Raw genomic sequence first — 19,998 nt, 5'->3', positions numbered from 1 at the left:
TCCCTGGTGACCGAGGAGTGAAGGTGTACGCGGATCTGTCTCTTTTTCTGTCAAGTCCCGTCCCTGAGGCCTCCCGAGCCCTCTCCGCTCTATCAACCTAAAGAAGACCCTGAGCGCCCACGACCTCTCTGGGTCCCTTCCCGCCCCTGTTAGGTCGCTGCAGATGTGTGAACGGAGCGGGCGCAAAAAGTCAGACTCTTCGTAGAAGAGTTTCCCGCCCAGTTGAGGATGCACCTGGGATGGCTGTCCCGGCCTAGAACCAGAGGTTTGAAAGCAGCAGGAAAACCGGAACGACCTGACTGCAGAAAGAATGCAGAGTAGGGGCAGTGAATAGAGTTTGGTTGGGGAAGGTGAGTCTTGAACAGCTTTGTAACATTGTTTCTCTGCCCTGGAATTGACAAGCAGGATCCGAGGAAGGCATCTTAGTGCAGGGGTTCTCACACTTTTTAGTCTCAGGACCCCTTTACATTGCTACACAGATTATTGAGAACCCTAAAGAGCTTTTTATGAATAATAGGTTATATTTTTCCGTATTTACCCTCTTGGAAATTTACCCTGAGAAATGTTTGAAATATGCGTTGATTCACTAAAAGGAAAAAAAGTAATGAACCCATTACATGTTTACAGAAATAACATTTTTATGAAAAAATATATTTCCCACACTAAAAAATACATGAGAATAGGATTGTTTTACATGCAGATCTCTTTAATGCCTGGCTTAATTGAAGAAAGTTGGATTCTCATTTCTGTTTCTGCATTCCATCTGTTGTGATTGAAGTATATGAAGGAAATCTGGTCTCACAAGTACTGTTGGTAAAAAGAGAAGTATGTTAATAGGCTCTTTAGATAATTGTGGATATTCTTTGATACTACACCTAAACTTACAAGTGGTTGTTTTTTTAAAGGTTAGTTAAATGTGGGGGCTTCCCAGTTGGTGCTAGTGGTAAAGAACCTGCCTACTAAGGCAGGAGACATAAGAGACAAGGGCTCAATTCCGGGTTGGGAAGATCCACTGGAGATGGGCATGGCAACCCATTCCAGTATTCCTACCTGGAGAATCCCATGAACAGAGGATGCTGGTGGGCTACAGTCCATGGAGTTGCAGAGTCAGACACGACTGAAGTGACTTAGCATGTGTGCAATCAGATGTGGGATTGGAAAACATATAATGAACTTTACACTCTACTACATTTAAATTGAGCTTCCCTGGGTGGTTTAGACGTTAAAAGAATCTGCCTGCAATTCAGGAGACCTGGGTTTGATCCCTGGATGGTCAAGGATCCCTGGAGGAGAAAATGGCAACCTGCTTCACTATTCTTGCCTGGAGAATCCCATGGACAGAGGAGCCTGGCAGGCTACAGTCCATGGGGTCACAAAGAGTCGGACACAACTGAGTGACTAACACACACATTAAAATCACTGGTATATCTTGCAGAGGGAAAGGATGAGTGGGAGGACAGTTAGGGACTTTGGAATCAACATGTACACACTGCTATATTTAAAATGGATAACCAATAAAGACCTACTGTGTAGCACAGGGAACTGTGCTCAATATTATGCAATGACCTAAATGGGGAAAAATTTTGAGAGAGAGTAGATGCATGTATGGGCTTTCCTGATAGCTCAGTTGGTAAAGAATTCACCTGCAATGCAAGAGACCTGGGTTGGATCCCTGGGTTGGGAAGATCCCCTGGAGAAGGGAAATGCTACCCACTCCAGTATTCTGGCCTGAAGAAATCCATGGACTGTAAAAAGTCAGATATTACTGAGTGACTATCACTTTCACTTCACAGGTGCATGTATAACTGAATCACTTTGCTATATACATGAAACTAATACAACACTGTTAATAAACTATACTCAAATAAAAAATAGAAAGTTTTAAAAAATTGTTAGTATATCTTGTACTTGAATGGTTCTTTTACTCCTGACAATTTTACAAAATCATACAGATGGTCATTTGGAAAATACTGACCATCTAAAAACTAAGCCGTGCAGCTCTTCTAAATGTAAAGTTTCTTAAGTGTTGGGAAGCTGCCAGGCACACAATGGCAGATACAAGTTTTCTCAAATTTTAATTGTCATTTGAAAGCTCAAATTTTACCATTGGCAACAAATACCATTTATTGTTTTCTTGAATCAACAGGTTCCTTTCATTTTTGATAAAGTATTTGCTAAATGCACCAGTTTGAATAATCATAGTTCTTCTGTCCAATGTCCTTTCAAGTAAAATGGTACTTCATTTTAAAAGAAAAAAGACAAAAACAAAGATGCTTGACATCTTATTAGGATACTGCAAATGTGGCAATGCCCTGGTGATCCAGTGGGCAATTTCGCTTTCATGACCTGGGTTCAGTCCCTGGCCTGGGAACTAAGATCCCACAAGCCCCACAGCATGGCCAAAAAATAAAAACAACAGTGAGATTCTAGAAATCCAAGGCTCTGAAAACAACAAATGCTGGTCAGGAAATGGAGCAACAGAAACTCGGCTTACACTGCTGGTAGGAATACAAAACAGTTGGAAGGCAGTTTGGCAGTTTCTTACAAAACTCAACATACTCTTACCATATGATCCAGCAATTGTGCTCCTTGGTATTTACTCAAATGAGTTGAAAATTTATGCCCATGCAAAACCTGCACAGGAATGTACCTCAGTTTTATTTATAACTGTCTGAACGTGGAGTCAACCAAAATATCCTTCAGTAAGTAAATGGATAAAATAAACTAGCACATCCATATGATGGACTATTCAGTGATAAAATGAAATGAGCTATCCACAAAGACATGGAGGAATCTTAAATGCATATTGCTAAGTGAAAGAAACCAATCTGAAATGGCTACATACCATGTGATAACCTGGAAAAGGCAAAACTTTGGAGATAGCAAAAAGATAGGTGTTTGCCAGAGGTTGTGGGGGAGGAAGGGAGAGATGAATAGATGTAGCACAGAGGATTTTTAGAGAAGTGAAACTATTCTGTATGATACTCTAATGGTGTCATGATGAATTCATGTTGCTATATATTTATCAAGACCCATAGAATGTATAATATAGAGAGTGAACCCTAGGGACTACTTTTCTGGTAGTCCAGTGGCCAAGACTCCCAATGCAGGGGCTCTGGGTTCGATCTCTGGTCAGGGAACTAAAGTCCATACACTGCAACTAGGAGTTCGCATGCTCAATAGAGATCAAAGATCCAGCGTGCTGCAACTGAGAAGCAAAGCCAAATGAAAAATAAATTTAAAAGATTTTTTTTAATAAATTAAAAAAAATAGTGAACCCTAATGTATACCATGAGCTTTGTTATTAATATCAATATTAGCTCATCAGTTGTCACAAATATATCACACTAATACAAGATGTTAGTATAGGAGAAACAGGGAAAGCATGAAGGGTGTATGGAAACTACTACTCAAAAAAAAAATCTATTAGTTTGAAAACAAAGGTGATGAGCTGAGTTTACAGTTTAATTTCCCAAGTGTTCTTTCTCAGAATAACTGTGAGACTATCATTGTATTTGGGTATACAGAAGCATTGTATTCATATTTTCTAGTTCACACAAAATAGTAAATTGATCTGTACGCCAGTGACAGGAATTTATAAAATTAATAATTTTATACTGCTTTACTAACAGCGTTCTTTTTATAAAACTTTTTTTCCCCTTTTTCTTTAATTTTTTTTGGCTGCATCTCCTGGTGTGAGCAACTTCCCTGACCAGGGATCAAGCCTGCACCCCCTGCAGTGGAAGCATAGAGCCTTAACCACTGGACCGCCAGGGAAGCTCCAAGAGTGTTCTTACTTGATATTGGCATTTTTTAAATGTGGTAAGCTCATTGCGAGGAGGGATCCAGTGACTACTACTACAATTGGGTACCATGGTCTCGCTCTTGCTAAGTTGCCAACAGTTTTGCCCATTTTTCTTTGCATTATCAGTTCAAATGTTAACACAGTTAAAAAGGCAAATAACATTTCAGTATTATTATAGTAAGTTTTGCCCCTGAAGACTTCAAGGGTTCACAGACCATGTGCTGAGAACCACAATCCTAAAGGAAAAAATTGGCAGGGGTAGATGTAGTAGAGATTATTGGGCACAGATGTGTCTGACAGGTGGATTCACCAACTGTTGCTGCTGTTGAAGTCTGGCCCACTTGTAGGTCATCCTGATACAATACTTTGGAAGCCATAGGTCTATTAATATATAGGGGATGCATCTCTTAATCCACTCTCAAATCCCAGTCCAGGTGAATACATTGTGGATTGGGAAATTTAAGCCAGATTTTCTAGGATCACTCAAAATTAGATGGCTTTGGACTTTCCTGGTGGTCCAGTGGTTAAGAATCTACTTGCCAATTTAGGGGATGTGGGTTCTATCCCTGGACTGGGATGGTTCCACATGCCTCAGGCAACTGGGCCCCAGCATCACAGCTACTGATCCTGTGTGCTGCAGCTACTAGAACCACCACTAGAGAGTAGCCCCTCCTCTCCGCAACTGGTGGAAGTCCGAGAGCAGCAATGAAGACCCAGCGAAAGCAAAAATATATAAAAATTTAAAAAATACTAGATGACTCCATTTTTTTAAACTATTTATTTTTATTTTATTTACCATCTGAGCCACAGGGGCTTCCTTGGTGGCTCAGATGTTAAAGAATCCGCCTGCAATGCAGGAGACTCAGGTTCAAGCCCTGGGTTGGGAAGATCTTCTGGAGAGGGGCATGGCAACCCACTCCAGTATTCTTGCCTGGAGAATTCCATGGACAGAGGAGCTTGGTGGGCTACAGTCCATGGGGTCGCAAAGAATCAGACATGACTGAGCGACCAGCACTTTTCACATTTTTATTTTGGCTGTGTTGCATCTTTCTTGCAATACCTGGGCTTCTCTCCAGTTGCATGCACAGGCTCTAGAGCACAAGGGTCAGTAGCTGCATGCTTATTTGCCCCGAGGCATGTGGGATCTTAGCTCCCTGCCCAGGGATTAAACTCATATCCCCTGCATTGGGAGGCAGATTAAAAACCACTGGACATCTGTTTTGTTTATTTTTTAATTTTTGGCTGCACTGTGTGGCATCCGGGGTCTTAGTTCCCCAACCAGGAAAGTCCCTAGATGGTTCCATTATGTTCAGTGTTGATCGTATGTTATGTGCGAAGAACTGGACAAGTTACAAAGGAGGAACCAAATGATTCAGTTGTGGCCTCTGTCCTAAAGGAGTATAATAATAAAAGTATATAGAAATAATAAAATAATAATAGAATATAGGAAATCATAAGTTTTAAATGAGGTTCAAAGTGCTATAGGAGCACTAGGAAGAAATGGGTTACAACTGGAGAAATCAGAAAAAAATTTTTTGAAAACTTGGGCCTAAAAGAATGAATACAATTTTGAGAGGAGAGGGAAGTCAAAAATTCTGAATAGCCTGGGTGAACTGAGAGCATTCTCTGTAGAGAAATGCAGTTAATAAATGAGATGTATTAACTCTTCACCTCTCCATCCCATGATTTTAACTTGTTTTTGTTCAAGCAGTTGATTTCTGGTTTACCCTTTCAGGACCAAAATTTGGAGACTCATGGCACTTAGCATTCACTTACCCAAAAATACTCCAAAACTTGTGGTGGCTCAGTGGTAAAGAATCTGCCTGCAATGTAGGAGATGCAAGTTTCATCTCTGGGTCGGGAAGATCCCCTGGAGGAGAGCATGGCAACCCACACAGTATTCTTGCCTGGAGAATCTCATAGACAGAGGAGCCTGTCGGGCTCCAGTCCCTGGGGTTGCAAAAGAGCCAGACACCACTTAGCAACTAAACAACAAACAAAAGGAATTTCTTTGTGGTTCTTTCCTAATGAAAAATTATATTTCTGTCTGCACGGTAGAGAAAGAAGCCCCCCTTTCAGATTTTTCAACTCAATACCCTGAACTTTTAGTGAGTGCCTACTAAGTACAGGATATATGTTATTTTCTACCAGGGGTACCAAGTTAAAGACATAGCTCCTGCCTTCACAGAATTTAAGAGTCTTGGAAAAGTCAAATTGGAAGATTGGGATTGACACATACACAGTACTATATATAAAATAGATAACTAATAAGAACCTACTGTACAGCACAGGGAACTCTACTCAATACTCTGTAATGACCTATATGGGAAAACAATAAAGAATGGATAGATGTATAACAGATTCACTTTGCTGTATGGCAGAAACTAGCAACATTGTAAACCAACTATACTCCAGTAAAAATAAATTTTAAAAAATGTGTATGCAGGGGACTTCTCTAGTGGTACAGTGGATAATCAGTTCGATTCCTGGTCTGGGAAAATTCCAGGGCAACTAAAGCCCCTGGGCCACAACTATTGAACGTGAGTGCTGCAAACTGCTGAAGACCTTATGCCTAGAGCCCCTGCTCCACAACAAGAGAGGCCATCGCAATGAGAAATATGCACCACAACAGAGTAGCCCCCACTTGCCACAACTAGAAAATGCCTGCATGCAGCAACAAAGACCCAGCACAACCATAAATAAATACATAATTTTTTATGTATTTTTAAAAAAATCCACCTTCCAATGCAGGGAACTTAGGTTCAATCTCTGGTTGAGGAACTAAGATCTCACATGCTGTGGGGCAACAAATCCCTTGCTGCAACTACTGAACCCACAAGCCATAACTAGAGAGAAGCCCTTGATCTTCCAGGAAGATCCCATGAGCTAAAACTAAGACCCACCACAGCCAAATAAATATTTTTTAAAAATGTGTATGCAGTTTATGAGGCTTCCGAGGTGGCAGTAGTGGTAAAGAACCCGGCTGCCAATGCAGGATAAGATGCTTGGGTTTGATCCCTGGGTGGGGAAGATCCCTTGGAGGCGAGCATGGCAACCTACTCTAGTACTCTTGCCTGGAGAATCCCATGGACAGAGAAGCCTGGCAGGCTCAGTCCATAGAGTCGCAAAGAGTCGGACATGACTAAAGTGACTTAGCACACACACATGCACATGCAGTTAATGGTAAAGCTTATTGTAGATTTTCTAAAAGATACAGTGTGATGGTGATCAGAAGAGGAAGAAATTGAATTTCAGTGGGGAAATCTGGAAGAATTCATGGAAGCAATGATGAATGAAGCAGGATATTCAATTGTCTCAATGACACAAGTCCACTTGAGCAAAGATGTAAAAGGGGATGGTTTGTTTTGGGAAGGACAGGTAATTTAGTATGGTCCCATCACTTCATGGGGAATAGATGGGGAGACAGTGGAAACAGTGTCAGACTTTATTTTTTTGGGCTCCAAAATCACTGCAGATGGTGACTGCAGCCATGAAATTAAAAGACGCTTACTCCTTGGAAGGAAAGTTATGACCAACCTAGATAGTATATTAAAAAGCAGAGACATTACTTTGCCAACAAATGTCCGTCTGGTCAAGGCTATGGTTTTTCCAGTGGTCATGTATGGTCAGAGTTAGACTGTGAAGAAAGCTGAGTGCTGAAAAATTGATGCTTTTGAACTATGGTGTTGGAGAAGATTCTTGAGAGTCCCTTGGACTGCAAGGAGATCCAACCAGTCCATCCTAAAGAAGATCAGTCCTGGGTGTTCATTGGAAGGACTGATGCTGAAGCTGAAACTCCAGTACTCTGGCCACCTCATGAGAAGAGTTGACTCATTGGAAAAGACCCTGATGCTGGGAGGGATTGGGGGCAGGAGGAGAAGGGGATGACAGAGGATGAGTTGGCTGGATGGCATCACCGACTTGATGGACATGAGTTTGAGTAAACTCTGGGAGTTGGTGATGGACAGGGAGGCCTGGTGTGCTGAGATTCATGGGGTCGCAAAGAGTCGGACACGACTGAGTGACTGAACTGAACTGAGGGGGCTGGAAGGTGAGTCTCTTGAGAGATAATCTTCAAAAAGCAGGTTTAGAACAATCTTGGAATGCCAAACTAAGGAGTTTAGGCTTTACCCTGGGGGTAGGGTGCAGCATTCTCAAATTGGTGTTTTAGGAAGATAAGGAGCAACTAACCATAGAAGGAATGGATGGGAGAAGATAGTTTGGAGGTGGATCAGAGAAGAGATCATCCTGGCATTACCTAGGAAGCAGAAGCTGGTACGAAAAGGATGCGGTATATTTGAGAGACATGACTAAGACTTAGTGTTGTCCCAGATGTGCAGATACACCACCATTATGGCAGAAAGCGAAAAGGACCTAAAGAGCCTCCTGATGAAAGTGAAAGAGAGAGTGAAAAAAGCTGGCTTAAAACTCAACATTCAAAAAACTAAGATCATGGCATCTGGTCCCATCACTTCATAGCAAATAGATGGGGAAACAATGGAAACAGTGACAGGCTTTATTTTCTTGGGCTCCAAAATCACTGCAGACAGTGACTGCAGCCATGAAATTAAAAGACTCTTGCTCCTTGGAAGAAAAGCTATGACCATCCTAGACAGCATATTAAAAAGCAGAGACATTACTTTGGCAACAAAGGTCTGTCTTAGTCAAAGCTATGATTTTTCCAGTAGTCATATATGGATGTGACTATTGCACCATAAAGAAAGCTGAGCACCGAAGAATTGATACTTTTGAACTGTTGTGCTGAAGAAGATTCTTGAGAGTTGATTGGACTGCAATGAGATCAAATCAGTCAATCCTAAAGGAAATCAGTCCTTAATTGGAAGGACTGATGCTGAAGTTGAAGCTCCAATACTTTGGCCACCTGATGTAAAGAACTGACTCATTAGAAAAGACACTGATGCTGGGAAAGATTGAAGGCAGGAGAAGGGGAAGACAGAGGATGAGATGGTTGGATGGCATCACCAACTCGATGGACATGAGTTTGAGTAAACTCTGAGAATTTGTAATGAACGGGGAAGCCGGGCATGCTGCAGCCTATGGGGTTACAAAGAGTTGGGTATAACTGAGCAACTGAACTGAACTGAATGTGTGTATAGGATGGCTTAGGGGTTCCTAACTTGGGACAGTGGTAGAATGGGAGTACTACTCAGGAGGAGGAACATGGGTAAAAGATAAAGGGTTTGGTTTGGCTTTCAGTTGTGTCTGTAGATTGGCCAGGACATTGGAGAGGCAGCAGTGGCAGTTAGAGAGAGGTATGGCATTTGGAGGGGGGGCGGTCCTTCTCAGGTAGCTCAGGGCTTCCCAGGTGGTGCTCGTGGTAAAGAATTTGCCTGCCAATGCATGAGACTGGAAGAGATGAGGGTTCGAGTCCTAGGTCTGGAAAATTCCCTGTAGCAGGGCATGGCAACCCACTCCAGTATTCTTGCCTGGAGAATCCCAGGGAGACAGGAACCTGGTGAGCTACAGTCCATAGGGTTTCAAAGAGTCAGACACGACTGAAGCGACTTAGCATGCACACACTCACAGATTTGGGGATCATCCTTAAATGGCTGTTGAAACTGTGAAGGCATTGAGTACACTTCCTTAGGGAGAGCAAGGTTTCTAAACCTTGGCAGTATTGACATCTGGTCTGTATATTCTTTGTCTTTGGGGTGGATGTTGTGGGCTATCTATGACATTGTAGGAAGTTAAGCATCCTTGGCCTCTTCCCACTAGATGCTGGTAGCACCACTCCCCCCATCAGTTGTGTCAACCAAAAATATCTCCAGACATTGTCACATTCCCTGGAGGGCAAGGTCAACCCCACAGAGAACTATTGCTCCAGGAGAGAGGGTGGAGTCAGAAAATGGCCAAGGGCAGAACATTCCAGTTCTAAGGGCAAGGTCAGAAAGAAAGAGAGCACCTTGGGAGAGATGGGGGTGACTCGTTGTGTAACTGTCTATAAAGAGGGGTTTGGAGACCAAAGAGGCCTTGGCAGCGGTGAGAGGTTTCTGATCTTTCAGGAGCAATTCCAGTTGAGCCTCCTGAATGTGCTTCCTCCTCTAGCCTTTCCCCTGAAAGGTACAGCAATCAGCTGCCCACTAGGGCCATAAATGAGACTGGGGTATATGCCAGTGTACAGCAAAGCTTGCCTGATTGTTTTGCAGGCTGTTTATAGTCCTCTTCCTTTCTGTCATTCCATTTGTTCTACCAGTCTCCTTTTTCATTTGTAATATGCTTTAGCAGAAATACAGATATATATACCCGTAGTATTTAATCCTCATAATAATCCTGCAAAACAGCTTTCATTCTTGTTCCCATTTTGCAGATGAAGAAATCAAAGATCCCAGAGGGAAGTGATTTGCCTAAGACTCCACAACAACCGGCTTCCTAGGTGGCTCTAGTGGTAAAGAACCTGCCTGCCAGTGCAATAGACATAACAGATTCTGGTTCGATCCCGGGGTCAGGAAGATTCCCTGGAGAAGGAAATGGCAACCCACTCCAGTATTCTTGCCTGGGGAATTCCATGGACAGAGGAGCCTGGTGGGCTACAGTTGCAAAGTCGGGGTTGCAAAGTCAGACACGGCTGAATTGACTGAGTACACAAAGATGCCACAGCCAGGCAGCAGGAGGACTGATGCCCAAATCCGATCACACAGGGACTGAAAAGACTATTCAGCATACTCCAATTGCTTCTCTGGCTGCAGCTCCTACCACATGGCGTCTTTTCCTTACAAAGTGACTGACACTCCCCTCCTCCTAGGATAGAGCCTCCCTTGACTAAAGGAATCAGTGACTTCTGTTCTCTTGTTCCCTGCCCACAGCACTATTTCTGCTCATCGAGTACCATTCAGTGCCTTCCTGAATGTCTTACCTTGTGAGGGTGGTAGCCAGATGTTCTTCCTTTTTTTTTTTGGCCACACCAGCTCGTGGTATCTCAGTTCCCCAACTAGGGATTGAACCCAGGCCACAGTAATGAAAACCCAGAGTCCTAACCACTAGGCCATTAGGGAACTCCCAGATGGTTGTCTTTGGGTCCTCGTTACTGTGCGGGCTTTTCTCTAGCTGTGGCTCTTGGGGGTGACTCTGTCTCAGTGGGCAGGCTTCTCGTTGCTGTGGCTTCTCTTGTTGCAGAGCATGGGCTCTAGGACTTACGGGCTTCCATAGTTGTGGCTCCCAGGCTCTAGAGCACAGGCTTAGTAGTTGTGGCTCACAGGGCTTAGTTGCCCCAAGGCATGTGGAATCTTCCCAGACCAGAGATCAAACCCACATCTCCTGCATTAGCAGGCAGATTCTTTGCCACTGAGCCACCAGGGAAGCCCCCAGATAGTTTTCTGATAAAGGATAACAATGCAGTGTTTGTACAGGTGAGGCTAAGCGTGCAGCAGTTCTGTAAAGTGAAGACGAGGACCCAATTCTGTAAGGTGAAGATGAGGACAAAGAGGTTACAGGCCCAACCATAGGCATTGCTGAATCTCCCTGACAGTTGCTGGATCTAAGCCAAGGGTCAGCTCCCTCAGGAACATCAATGTATGTCCAAGGCTTGCGGTGGCATACCAGACCCGATAGCTCCTCAACTGTTGTAACTCTACTTACAACAAGGAACATCCAGGGAATTCCCATCCAGGGAATCCTCTTCCATTTCTTCCTGTTCCCCTCAAACATCCTACTCTGGTCTTTGTTTCTTGGTATCCCTCATGTTCCCTTACCCACCAATTCACTTAGCATCTGGAATTCTTAGTAATCACAAAAGCCACCATTTACTGACAGTTTTTTAAGTACCAGGCACAGAATGGAGGTAATTAAAACTTAGATGTGTTACATAGATCTGTCCAGTGTCACAAAAACGTTAAAGGATAGATCAGTGTGTCTATAGAAATATAATTTGAGCCACATTGGTAATTAAACATTTTCTATTAGCTAAATTAAAACAGAAAAGAAACAGGTGAAATTAATTTCACCAATATCTTTTAAGTTAACTCAATATATCCTAAGTATCTGTCTATTAACAGATAAATGGATAAAGAAGATGTGGTATACACACACACACACACACACACACACACAATGGAATATTACCCAGCCATAAAAGAGAATGGAATTTTTCCTTTTAAAAAACAACATGAATGGACCTCAAGGGTATTATGTTTAGTGAAATAAGTCAGACAGAGAAAGACAAATACTGTATGATATCATTTATATATGGAATCTAAAAAATATTAATACAACAAACTACTGAATTTAACAAAGAAGAAGCAGACTCATAGGTATAGAGAACAAACTAGTAGTTAGCAGTGGGGAAAGAGAGGGGAGAGGAGAAATTTAGCAGTGGGAGATTAAGAGATACAAGCTATTATGTACAAAATGAGCTAAAAGGATATATCATACAACATAGGGCATACAGCCAACATTTTATAATAACTATAAATAGAGTATAACCTTTAAAAATTGTGAATCATTATATTGTATACCTGTAACATACAATACCAGAGATCAAATTGCCAACATCCGCTGGATCATCGAAAAAGCAAAAGAGTTCCAGAAAACCATCTATTTCTGCTTTATTGACTATGTCAAAGCCTTTGACTGTGTGGATCACAATAAACTGTGGAAAATTCTGAAAGAGATGGGAATACTAGACCACCTGACATGCCTCTTGAGAAACCTGTAGGCAGGTCGGGAAGCAACAGTTAGAACTGGACATGGAACAACAGACTGGTTCCAAAAAGGAAAAGGAGTATGTCAAGGCTGTATGTTGTCACCCTGCTTATTTAACTTATATGCAGACTACATCATGAGAAACGCTGGACTGGAAGAAGCACAAGCTGGAATCAAGTTTGCTGGGAGAAATATCAATAACCTCAGATATGCAGATGACACCACCCTTATGGCAGAAAGTGAAGAGGAACTAAAAAGCCTCTTGATGAAAGTGAAACAGGAGAGTGAAAAAGTTGGCTTAAAGCTCAACATTCAGAAAACTAAGATCATGGCATCTGGTCCCATCACTTCATGGGAAATAGATGAGGAAACAGTGGAAACAGTGTCAGACTTTATTTTTGGGGGCTCCAAAATCACTGCAGATAGTGATTGCCGCCATGAAATTAAAAGACTCTTACTCCTTGGAAGGAAACTTATGACCAACCTAGACAGTACATTAAAAAGCAGAGACATTACTTTGCCAAGAAAGGTCTGTCTAGTCAAGGCTATGGTTTTTCCAGGGGTCATGTATAGATGTGAGAGTTGGACTGTGAAGAAAGTTGAGCACTGAAGAATTGATGCTTTTGAACTGTGGTGTTGGAGAAGACTCTTGAAAGTCCCTTGGACTGCAAGGAGATCCAACCAGTCCATCCTAAAGGAGATCAGTTCTGGGTGTTCACTGGAAGGACTGATGCTGAAGCTGAACCTCCAGTACTTTGGCCACCTCATGTGAAGAGTTGACTCATTGGAAAAGACCCTGATGCTGGGAGGGAATGGGGGCAGGAGGAGAAGGGGACGACAGAGGATGAGATGGCTGGATGGCATTACCCACTCGATGGACATGAGTTGAGTAAACTCTGGGAGTTGGTGATGGACAGGGAGGCCTGGTGTGCTGAGATTCATGGGGTCGCAAAGAGTCGGACACGACTGAGCGACTGAACTAAACTGAACATATAATATTGTACATCAACTATAATTCAATAAAAAATAAAGCACTTGGGACTTACCTGGTGGTCCAGTGGTTAGGAATCTGATCTTTCACTTCAGGGGGCATGGGTTTGATCCCTGATTGAGGAACTAAGATCTGGCATGTTGTACAGCATGAACAAAAGTATAAATAAATAAAGCAAGTTACAAATTTTTTTAAAAAGAAGGAAAAAGGAAAAAGATCCAAAACATTATTTCAATTTTATATATTGATGATTATATAAAATTACTAAAGTGATATTTACAGTCTCTCTCTCATAATAAATCTTTTAAATCTGGCATGTGTTTTACATCACACCTCAGTCAGATGAGCCACATTTCAAATGTTCAACAGCTACTTGTGGTCAGGGGCTACTGTACTGGACAATGATAGTATATATCAACAGGGACTTCTCTGGTGGTCCAGTGGTTAGGACTTGTAGTTTGCAATTCAGGGGATGCAGATGTGATCCCGGGTTCAAAAACTAAGATCCCACATGCCGAGGGGCAACTACTGAGTCCGCACACTCTAGATCCCATGCTCCGCAGCAAGAGAAGCCTGAGCACTGCAATGGAGAGGTCCCTGCATCCCACAACTAGAGAAAGCCCACTTGCCCCAGGGAAAATCCAGTGTAGTCAAAAAAATTAAAAATAATTTTAAAAAGAAAGGATAGATCAAAGATACTGACCCACCTCTGCTTGGCTTCATTGTTGCCTTTCTAAGAATGATGAGTAGTGGGGTATCACAGTTCTCTGTGAAAGCAGGCTGATACTATCCACCAAAATTCAGGTGCGTGCATGCAAAGTCACTTCAGTCGTCTGTGACTCTTTGCAGATCGTGGACTGTAGCCCATCAGGTTCCTCTGTCCATGGGATTCTCCAGGCAAGAATACCAGAGTGGGTTGCCATGCCCTCCTCCAGGGGATATTACGACAGAGCGATGGAACCTGCATCTCTTTCTGTCCCCTGCATTGGCAGATGGATCCCTTACCACTAGCACCACCTGGGAAGCTAGAAAAAAGGGTCTCCAAATGCTACGGATGTCCAAAGTTTACTAAGCTCTTTAAAAAAGTGTTTGTCAAAAAAAAAAAAAAAAAAGCATTTGTCAAGAGAAGCTGCCATTTCCCTCTTGGAACTGTTACTTCTGGGATGGGACAGGAATGTTTGTTTCCTTCTGAACGGGTCTGTTATTGTTCTTCTGTCTTGATAAATACCGTCCGGGAAGGGTGGATTTTCTCTGGCCTGCAGCCAGGTCAGTGGAAAAATCCTTTGCCCTGGGCCCCCTCTCTGGTCCATAGGGCAGTCATCTGCTCATTTCTGTTGGGGTTCCCTAACCCTGGAGGTGGCCCCCGAAGGGACGTGCAGGACGGTTGAACTCTAGAATAGGAGAGTTGGTGACCCAGCATTTCCTGACTGGAGCAGTGGGCAGCCCTTTGTTCCAGGCTGTGCTAGGTACATGGCGTAAGCTTTTCTTTTACTCCATACCACCACCCTCTGAGGTCAGGATCAGCACCTGCAAAGACCAGAGAGGTGGAGAGGTTCACTCGAGGTTTGCAGCTTCTGACACCAGAGCCCAGGATCACAGCATTTCAGATTTTGGGGGTTTCAGTGCTTTCTGCACTAAAACAACTTGGGAACAAGGTTGTCCAGTAAGAAATGTTCATATCTGCGTTCTGTTTCCACATGAACAAGGTCTGACAGAGTGCTTAGGGTTGATTTCATTCTTTAACAATTGGGGATCAGATACTGAGGACATTAAAAAAAAAATTTTTTTTTAAAGTGAGGTACTTCTCTAACCGTGCATTGGTTGACTCTTCGCTTTCACTGAAGTGGGCGCGGTTTTGAGCCCCGTTGGGAAACTAAGGGCCTGTATGCTGCGGGTGGGGCCAAAAAATAATAATGAAAAATTTAAAAATTTAAAAAGGCTGCCCTTTCTACATCAGGAAACCTAGGAGGGCTGCCTGATCTTTTCTTGTTCCTAAGTTAGAAGAAATGTGGTGCCCGGGAACCCTGCCGCTTTAAGCCTAAGCCCCGGCTCCGGAGGAGACTGGGAGGACAGCTCAGGGTGCCCGCCTACCTGGAGAACCTGAGCGAGGTGTGGCCGGAGCCGCTGGGACGCGAGGTGGGCGGGGGCGGGCTGAAAGTTGGACAAGCAGGAAGTGAACCGACGGCCGCCTGGGAGGAAACGGAGTAGTGAACGAGTTCGGCTGCCGGCAGGCCCGAGCCGCTTGGAAACATGGTGAGAGAGCTGGAAACGAAAAAGGGGCAGATTTCAAGGCCAGCCAGAGGGGGCTGGGGGCCGGGGATTACCCAGGGAAAGTTGGTTGGCAAAGTCTGAGGGCTGGGCCAGAGGCTGCCGAGAGGTCTCTTCTTTGACAGCTTGGCTGCAAATAGGTCTGAGCTGCCTGGGTGGGTGTTCCTGCTCCTTCTCTGCTCCCTCCCTCTCCTGACCCCTGAGCTGATCTGGAGTGGGCTTCGGTGCTTCGGGTGGCTGGAACCTAATTCATCCCCTCCTCCAGCCGCTGCCGGCCTGCGGGTTTTGTGACATTCCTGGGCTGTGCCTGTGCAGTTCCGAAGGCAGAGCCCAGCCTATCGGCTGGAATCCCCCTCTGTACAGAAACCCAAAGAATTTGTCTCTCAACTGAGTCCAGGGAATCTACCCCCCCCTCCCCCGGGGAAGAGAGCTGAGGGTTTGTAAAAGACTCAGAAATTGGTTCTCTGTGATTATCTATCAATAGTTTCGACCCCTACCCCTGGTCTGTTTCTGGAAGTTGAGTGGGTCAGGGAGGGAGGAGCTTAACAGTGTTTTCCCCTCCCTGTTCAAAAACCTTATCATGAAGCCTGGGGATGAGGCTGCAGCCTGGGAGGATTTGCCCTCCATTTCCCCCAACGCCCAGGCTGTCTGTATTTTTTATACTTGCCTGAGCAGGCCATGGCCTGGTGCTTGCGCGTGGTGCTAAGTGGTGGGGAAAGCAGAAGTTTGTGGCCCAACTGTTCTCTCTCCTGGGGCCTTGTGAGGGACTTGGAGCCTGGTTGCCATAGCTCTGGGTCACAGCCATCAGGCTGCCCAGGAGGCCGGAGCAGCTCTCCAGCCACTGTCTGAGAGGGAGGGTGGGCTTGGTGAGGGTGGTCCGCACCCAGCACAGGCATTTTTAATGAGGATCTGTGGGACCTGGGAATTTCATACATAGTGGTGGAGCTGTGCATTGGGAGGTACTGGCTTAGTCGTCTCCTCTGACCCTCTCTGAGGAACAGGGAAGCAGTGGAGAGGGGTTTGAGGGTTGCTTCTTGTTCTGTCAAGGGCCCTGAGAATCCACAAAGAAGTTGGGTCCTATCTGTCTCCTAACATGGATGGCTCTCACCACCTGGGGCTTATAGAGGCATTTGGTTTTGATTACCCGAGTTCTTCAGAAAAACATTCTCTTTGCAAACAGATCAAGCATTGCAAAAAGCTAAAGTCCACCTCAGGTCTCCCCCTCCCCTGGCCTCTGAGGCTGGGTCTCAGTCCCTCCAGCTCTTGGCCTAATTAACCCCTTGTGTGGCTGCCCAGGAGGCCAGTGGCGGTGGAGGAGATGACCGTGTGCGGAACCTCCGGAATGAAGTGGAAGGGGTCAAGAATATCATGACCCAGAATGTGGAGCGGATCCTGGCCCGGGGAGAGAACCTGGACCACCTTCGCAACAAGACAGAGGATCTGGAAGCCACAGTGAGATGACAGGGAGCCCCTCACCCTATCCCCCAGGGAGCTCCCCCACCCCCTCCCAGGGGATGCGAGGAAGAGGGGCAAGGAAGATTACTGGGGGCGTGGTGATCGTGGTGGCAGAGTGAAGGAGGGAAGTCTGTCTGTTCATGTGTGTTGGGAACTGACGTGAGCTGAGTCCCCACTTCTGATTCTGCTATACTCCACTGATTGGAATTGAGTTTAAGGACAGATTTGGGGGTGCGGGGCTGGATCCATGGAGGGATTTTCTGAGACAGACAGCTCAGTCAGCCTGTGCTTTCTTAGGTTTCTCTCCTATGAAACTGATTTTCCCTTTGAAGGCTGCCCTTGACTCTCATTTGGATCTGACCATCCCAGGACAAAAATATTGGCCCCAGAACATCCTCTTAGGGCTGCTGGCCTTCCCCAGGGTTTTTAGGCAGGGGGTAGAAAACTGTTAAGAGTCTTGCTGAACCAGCTTTAAAAAGAAGCTGGGAAGAGCAGTAAAAAAGTCTTTGATCCCAGGCTCTTCTGCTAGCTGAAGGCTAGAATAACATCTCCCACACATCTGGCTAGATATTCTCCTGTCTCTCCAGCTAGAGGCCAAAGCCAGCTGCTCAGGGAAGGAGTGACTCTAAAGTTCAGCAGAGGGCTGGAGCCTAAGATCCCATGTCCACAGGGAGAGACTGGCAGTGGCTTTCGGAGTCCTGCATGTAATCTTGAGTATTGCTCATTTAACTTCTGGGGACTTAGTGTTTCTGTCCTCAGCCTGATCTGGGGAGCAGGGCCAAAGGAAACAATTTTTCCAACTCATGTTGGGAGAAGGAAGAACACTTGCCCTCAGCTCCAGCCTCTGTACGGCCCTGAGCCCCTCCTCTGGCTTCGGCAGTCCTCATGGGGCCAGAAATCATAGAACCAGGAAGATATATCCCCCCTGGAGCCTGCGCCCCCTCAGCCCGATTGTCTGCCTTCCTAAGGGCAGGTTGTGCTGCTGTTGTCACAAGGCTGGGTGGAAGCATGTGTCAGAAGCCCAATGTGGAGGACAGGGAACCAGAGGGAGCCCCACGAATTCTAAATTTGAACTTGGCCCACCAGATGGTTCTGAAGGTACATTTGTCAAGATAGGAGGACATAAGCTGTCTTACTTAGCAATCTGTTAGCTCCACTTAGCACTTCAATATTTAGATGGAACGGCATGTGGGTCTCTGTCTGCCTTATCCCCAACAGTCAGAGCACTTCAAGACCACGTCACAGAAGGTGGCTCGGAAGTTCTGGTGGAAGAACGTGAAGATGATTGTCCTCATCTGTGTGATTGTTTTTATCATCGTCCTCTTCATCGTGCTTTTTGCCACCGGCGCCATCCCCACTTAGGGAACCCCTCCCTCCCTGCCCTCCTCCTCGGCTGCCACCTTCCGTGGTGCATGCCAAGGGGGGCCCTCTCTCCTGTCCTTCTTCACGTGGAATGCTGCTTGGTCCTGCCGCCCCGCACTCTGAAGCCCCCTGTCTGCCCCAGGGAACACGGTTGTCCCCAGAAAGAGAGAGCTGGACTGTGGCTGCATTTCAGGGGTCCTCAGAGTTGGTTGGAGAGACCCAGAGAGCCTAGCACATGGCTGGAAAACTGATGGAACTGAGGGTGGCCAGTGGGCAATAAAGACCTTTCAGTATCCCTATGTGTGTGATGTCCTTTCTCCCTTTTCACTGTGCCTTTGGCCCTTCTATTTTGTTTCTCCCCAGGACACTCTCTGGCAGAACTCTCCCATCAGAGGCTGAGACTGTTGGAGGGGTGGAGAATATAGGATTGGAGAAGAAGAACGGAAACTTTTTTTTTTTTTTAATCGCCCCTCATTCCATCATGGGTCTCAAGAGCAGGGATTTTCTGGAACTCTTGGAGTATGGAAAATTCAAGGCGTTCCCAGCATTTTAGGGTGGTATATAAGACTCCTAAGTGTCCTCTGTGGGTCGTGCCATTGTCTTTCATTCTTTTTCTTTTTTTTTTTTAAATTTTTGGCTGTGCTGGGTCTTCATTGCTGAGTGGGCTTTTCTCTAGCTGTGGCAAGCAAGGGTTATGCTATAGTTGCGGTGTGCGTGTTTCTCATTGCAGTGGCTTCTCTTGTTGCAGAGCATGGGCTCTAGGGCCTTTGGGCTTCCACAGTTGTGGCTCCTGGGCTCTAGAGCACAGGCTCAATCGTTGTGACACACAAGCTCAGTTCTTCTGTGGCATATGGGATCTTCCTGGATCAGGGATTGAGCCCGTGTCTCCAGCATTGGCAGGTGGATTCTTTACCACCAAGCCACCAGGGAAGCCCTGTGCCATTTTCTTTATTACTTTCTGCTGGAAATGTTAGCTGAGACATGCAATGTTCCCAGGCAGAGCATTTAGAAATCTAAATCCTCCCCTCCCCCCACCCTCCTACCCCACCATCATTGGCATTTCTCTTCCATGGCCCTGCTGTACTCTAGAAGGGAGGGGTGAGGGAGGGTGGAGGAACTAAATTGCTCTTCCTTCTCCTGTGGTTCTGCAAGTTCTATTTGTTTTTTGTCTGCCACTGGCCTTCTGGAGCTTAGCAGAGCCTCTGGGTCTTAGCAGTCCTGAGGGGGTGCGCATTTCTCACCCCTGTGTCCCGTGGTTGGACACAGTCAGTGTCACAGGACAGGGCCTGTGGCTTTCCTTCCCCTCCTGGACAATGGACCTCTCTGTCTTTGGGCCTCCCTCCTCCCCACCAGGTCCCACCATCATTGTTACTCTTTCCAGTGCCCAGTGCATCTTGGTTTGGGGGGAGGGTTCTTGTCATCTCTGCCCTCTTTGGAGTAAGCAGTCTGGAAGGGGCGG

At 45.3% G+C, this 19,998-nt stretch overlaps 1 protein-coding gene and 1 long non-coding RNA gene across 5 annotated transcripts; one reads left to right on the top strand and one right to left on the bottom strand.

The window, feature by feature from the left end:
- Positions 1-685: 685 nt before the first annotated feature.
- On the bottom strand, positions 686-15,633 carry LOC139039142 (uncharacterized). 4 transcript variants are annotated; one of them, XR_011492366.1, is made up of 5 exons: positions 15,546-15,633; positions 14,158-14,981; positions 13,510-13,586; positions 5,582-5,755; positions 686-807 (listed from the first exon to the last, which is right to left on the bottom strand). It is a non-coding gene; the product is annotated as an uncharacterized lncRNA (long non-coding RNA). The 4 variants fall into 4 exon arrangements; XR_011492365.1 differs by having other exon boundaries at positions 14,162-14,981; XR_011492368.1 differs by lacking the exon at positions 5,582-5,755.
- On the top strand, positions 15,618-18,838 carry VAMP8 (vesicle associated membrane protein 8). Its single transcript, XM_020889432.2, has 3 exons — positions 15,618-15,707; positions 17,019-17,174; positions 18,396-18,838. The coding sequence occupies exons 1-3, from the start codon at positions 15,705-15,707 to the stop codon at positions 18,537-18,539; spliced, it is 303 nt and encodes a 100-aa protein (XP_020745091.1). The 5' UTR covers positions 15,618-15,704; the 3' UTR covers positions 18,540-18,838.
- The last annotated feature ends 1,160 nt before the right edge of the window (positions 18,839-19,998 follow it).

Source organism: Odocoileus virginianus, chromosome 2, assembly GCF_023699985.2.
Source record: "Odocoileus virginianus isolate 20LAN1187 ecotype Illinois chromosome 2, Ovbor_1.2, whole genome shotgun sequence".
NCBI classification, from domain to species: Eukaryota; Metazoa; Chordata; class Mammalia; order Artiodactyla; family Cervidae; genus Odocoileus; species Odocoileus virginianus.
The sequence above is the reverse complement of the archived record's forward strand: the minus strand, read 5'-3'. Positions and strand labels throughout refer to the sequence as shown.

Bases quoted from the DNA above. Each gene is read 5' to 3' on its own strand.
- VAMP8 (XM_020889432.2), top strand. The intron at 17,175-18,395 runs GTGAGATGACAG...TATCCCCAACAG, and splicing joins CAGAGGATCTGGAAGCCACA to TCAGAGCACTTCAAGACCAC.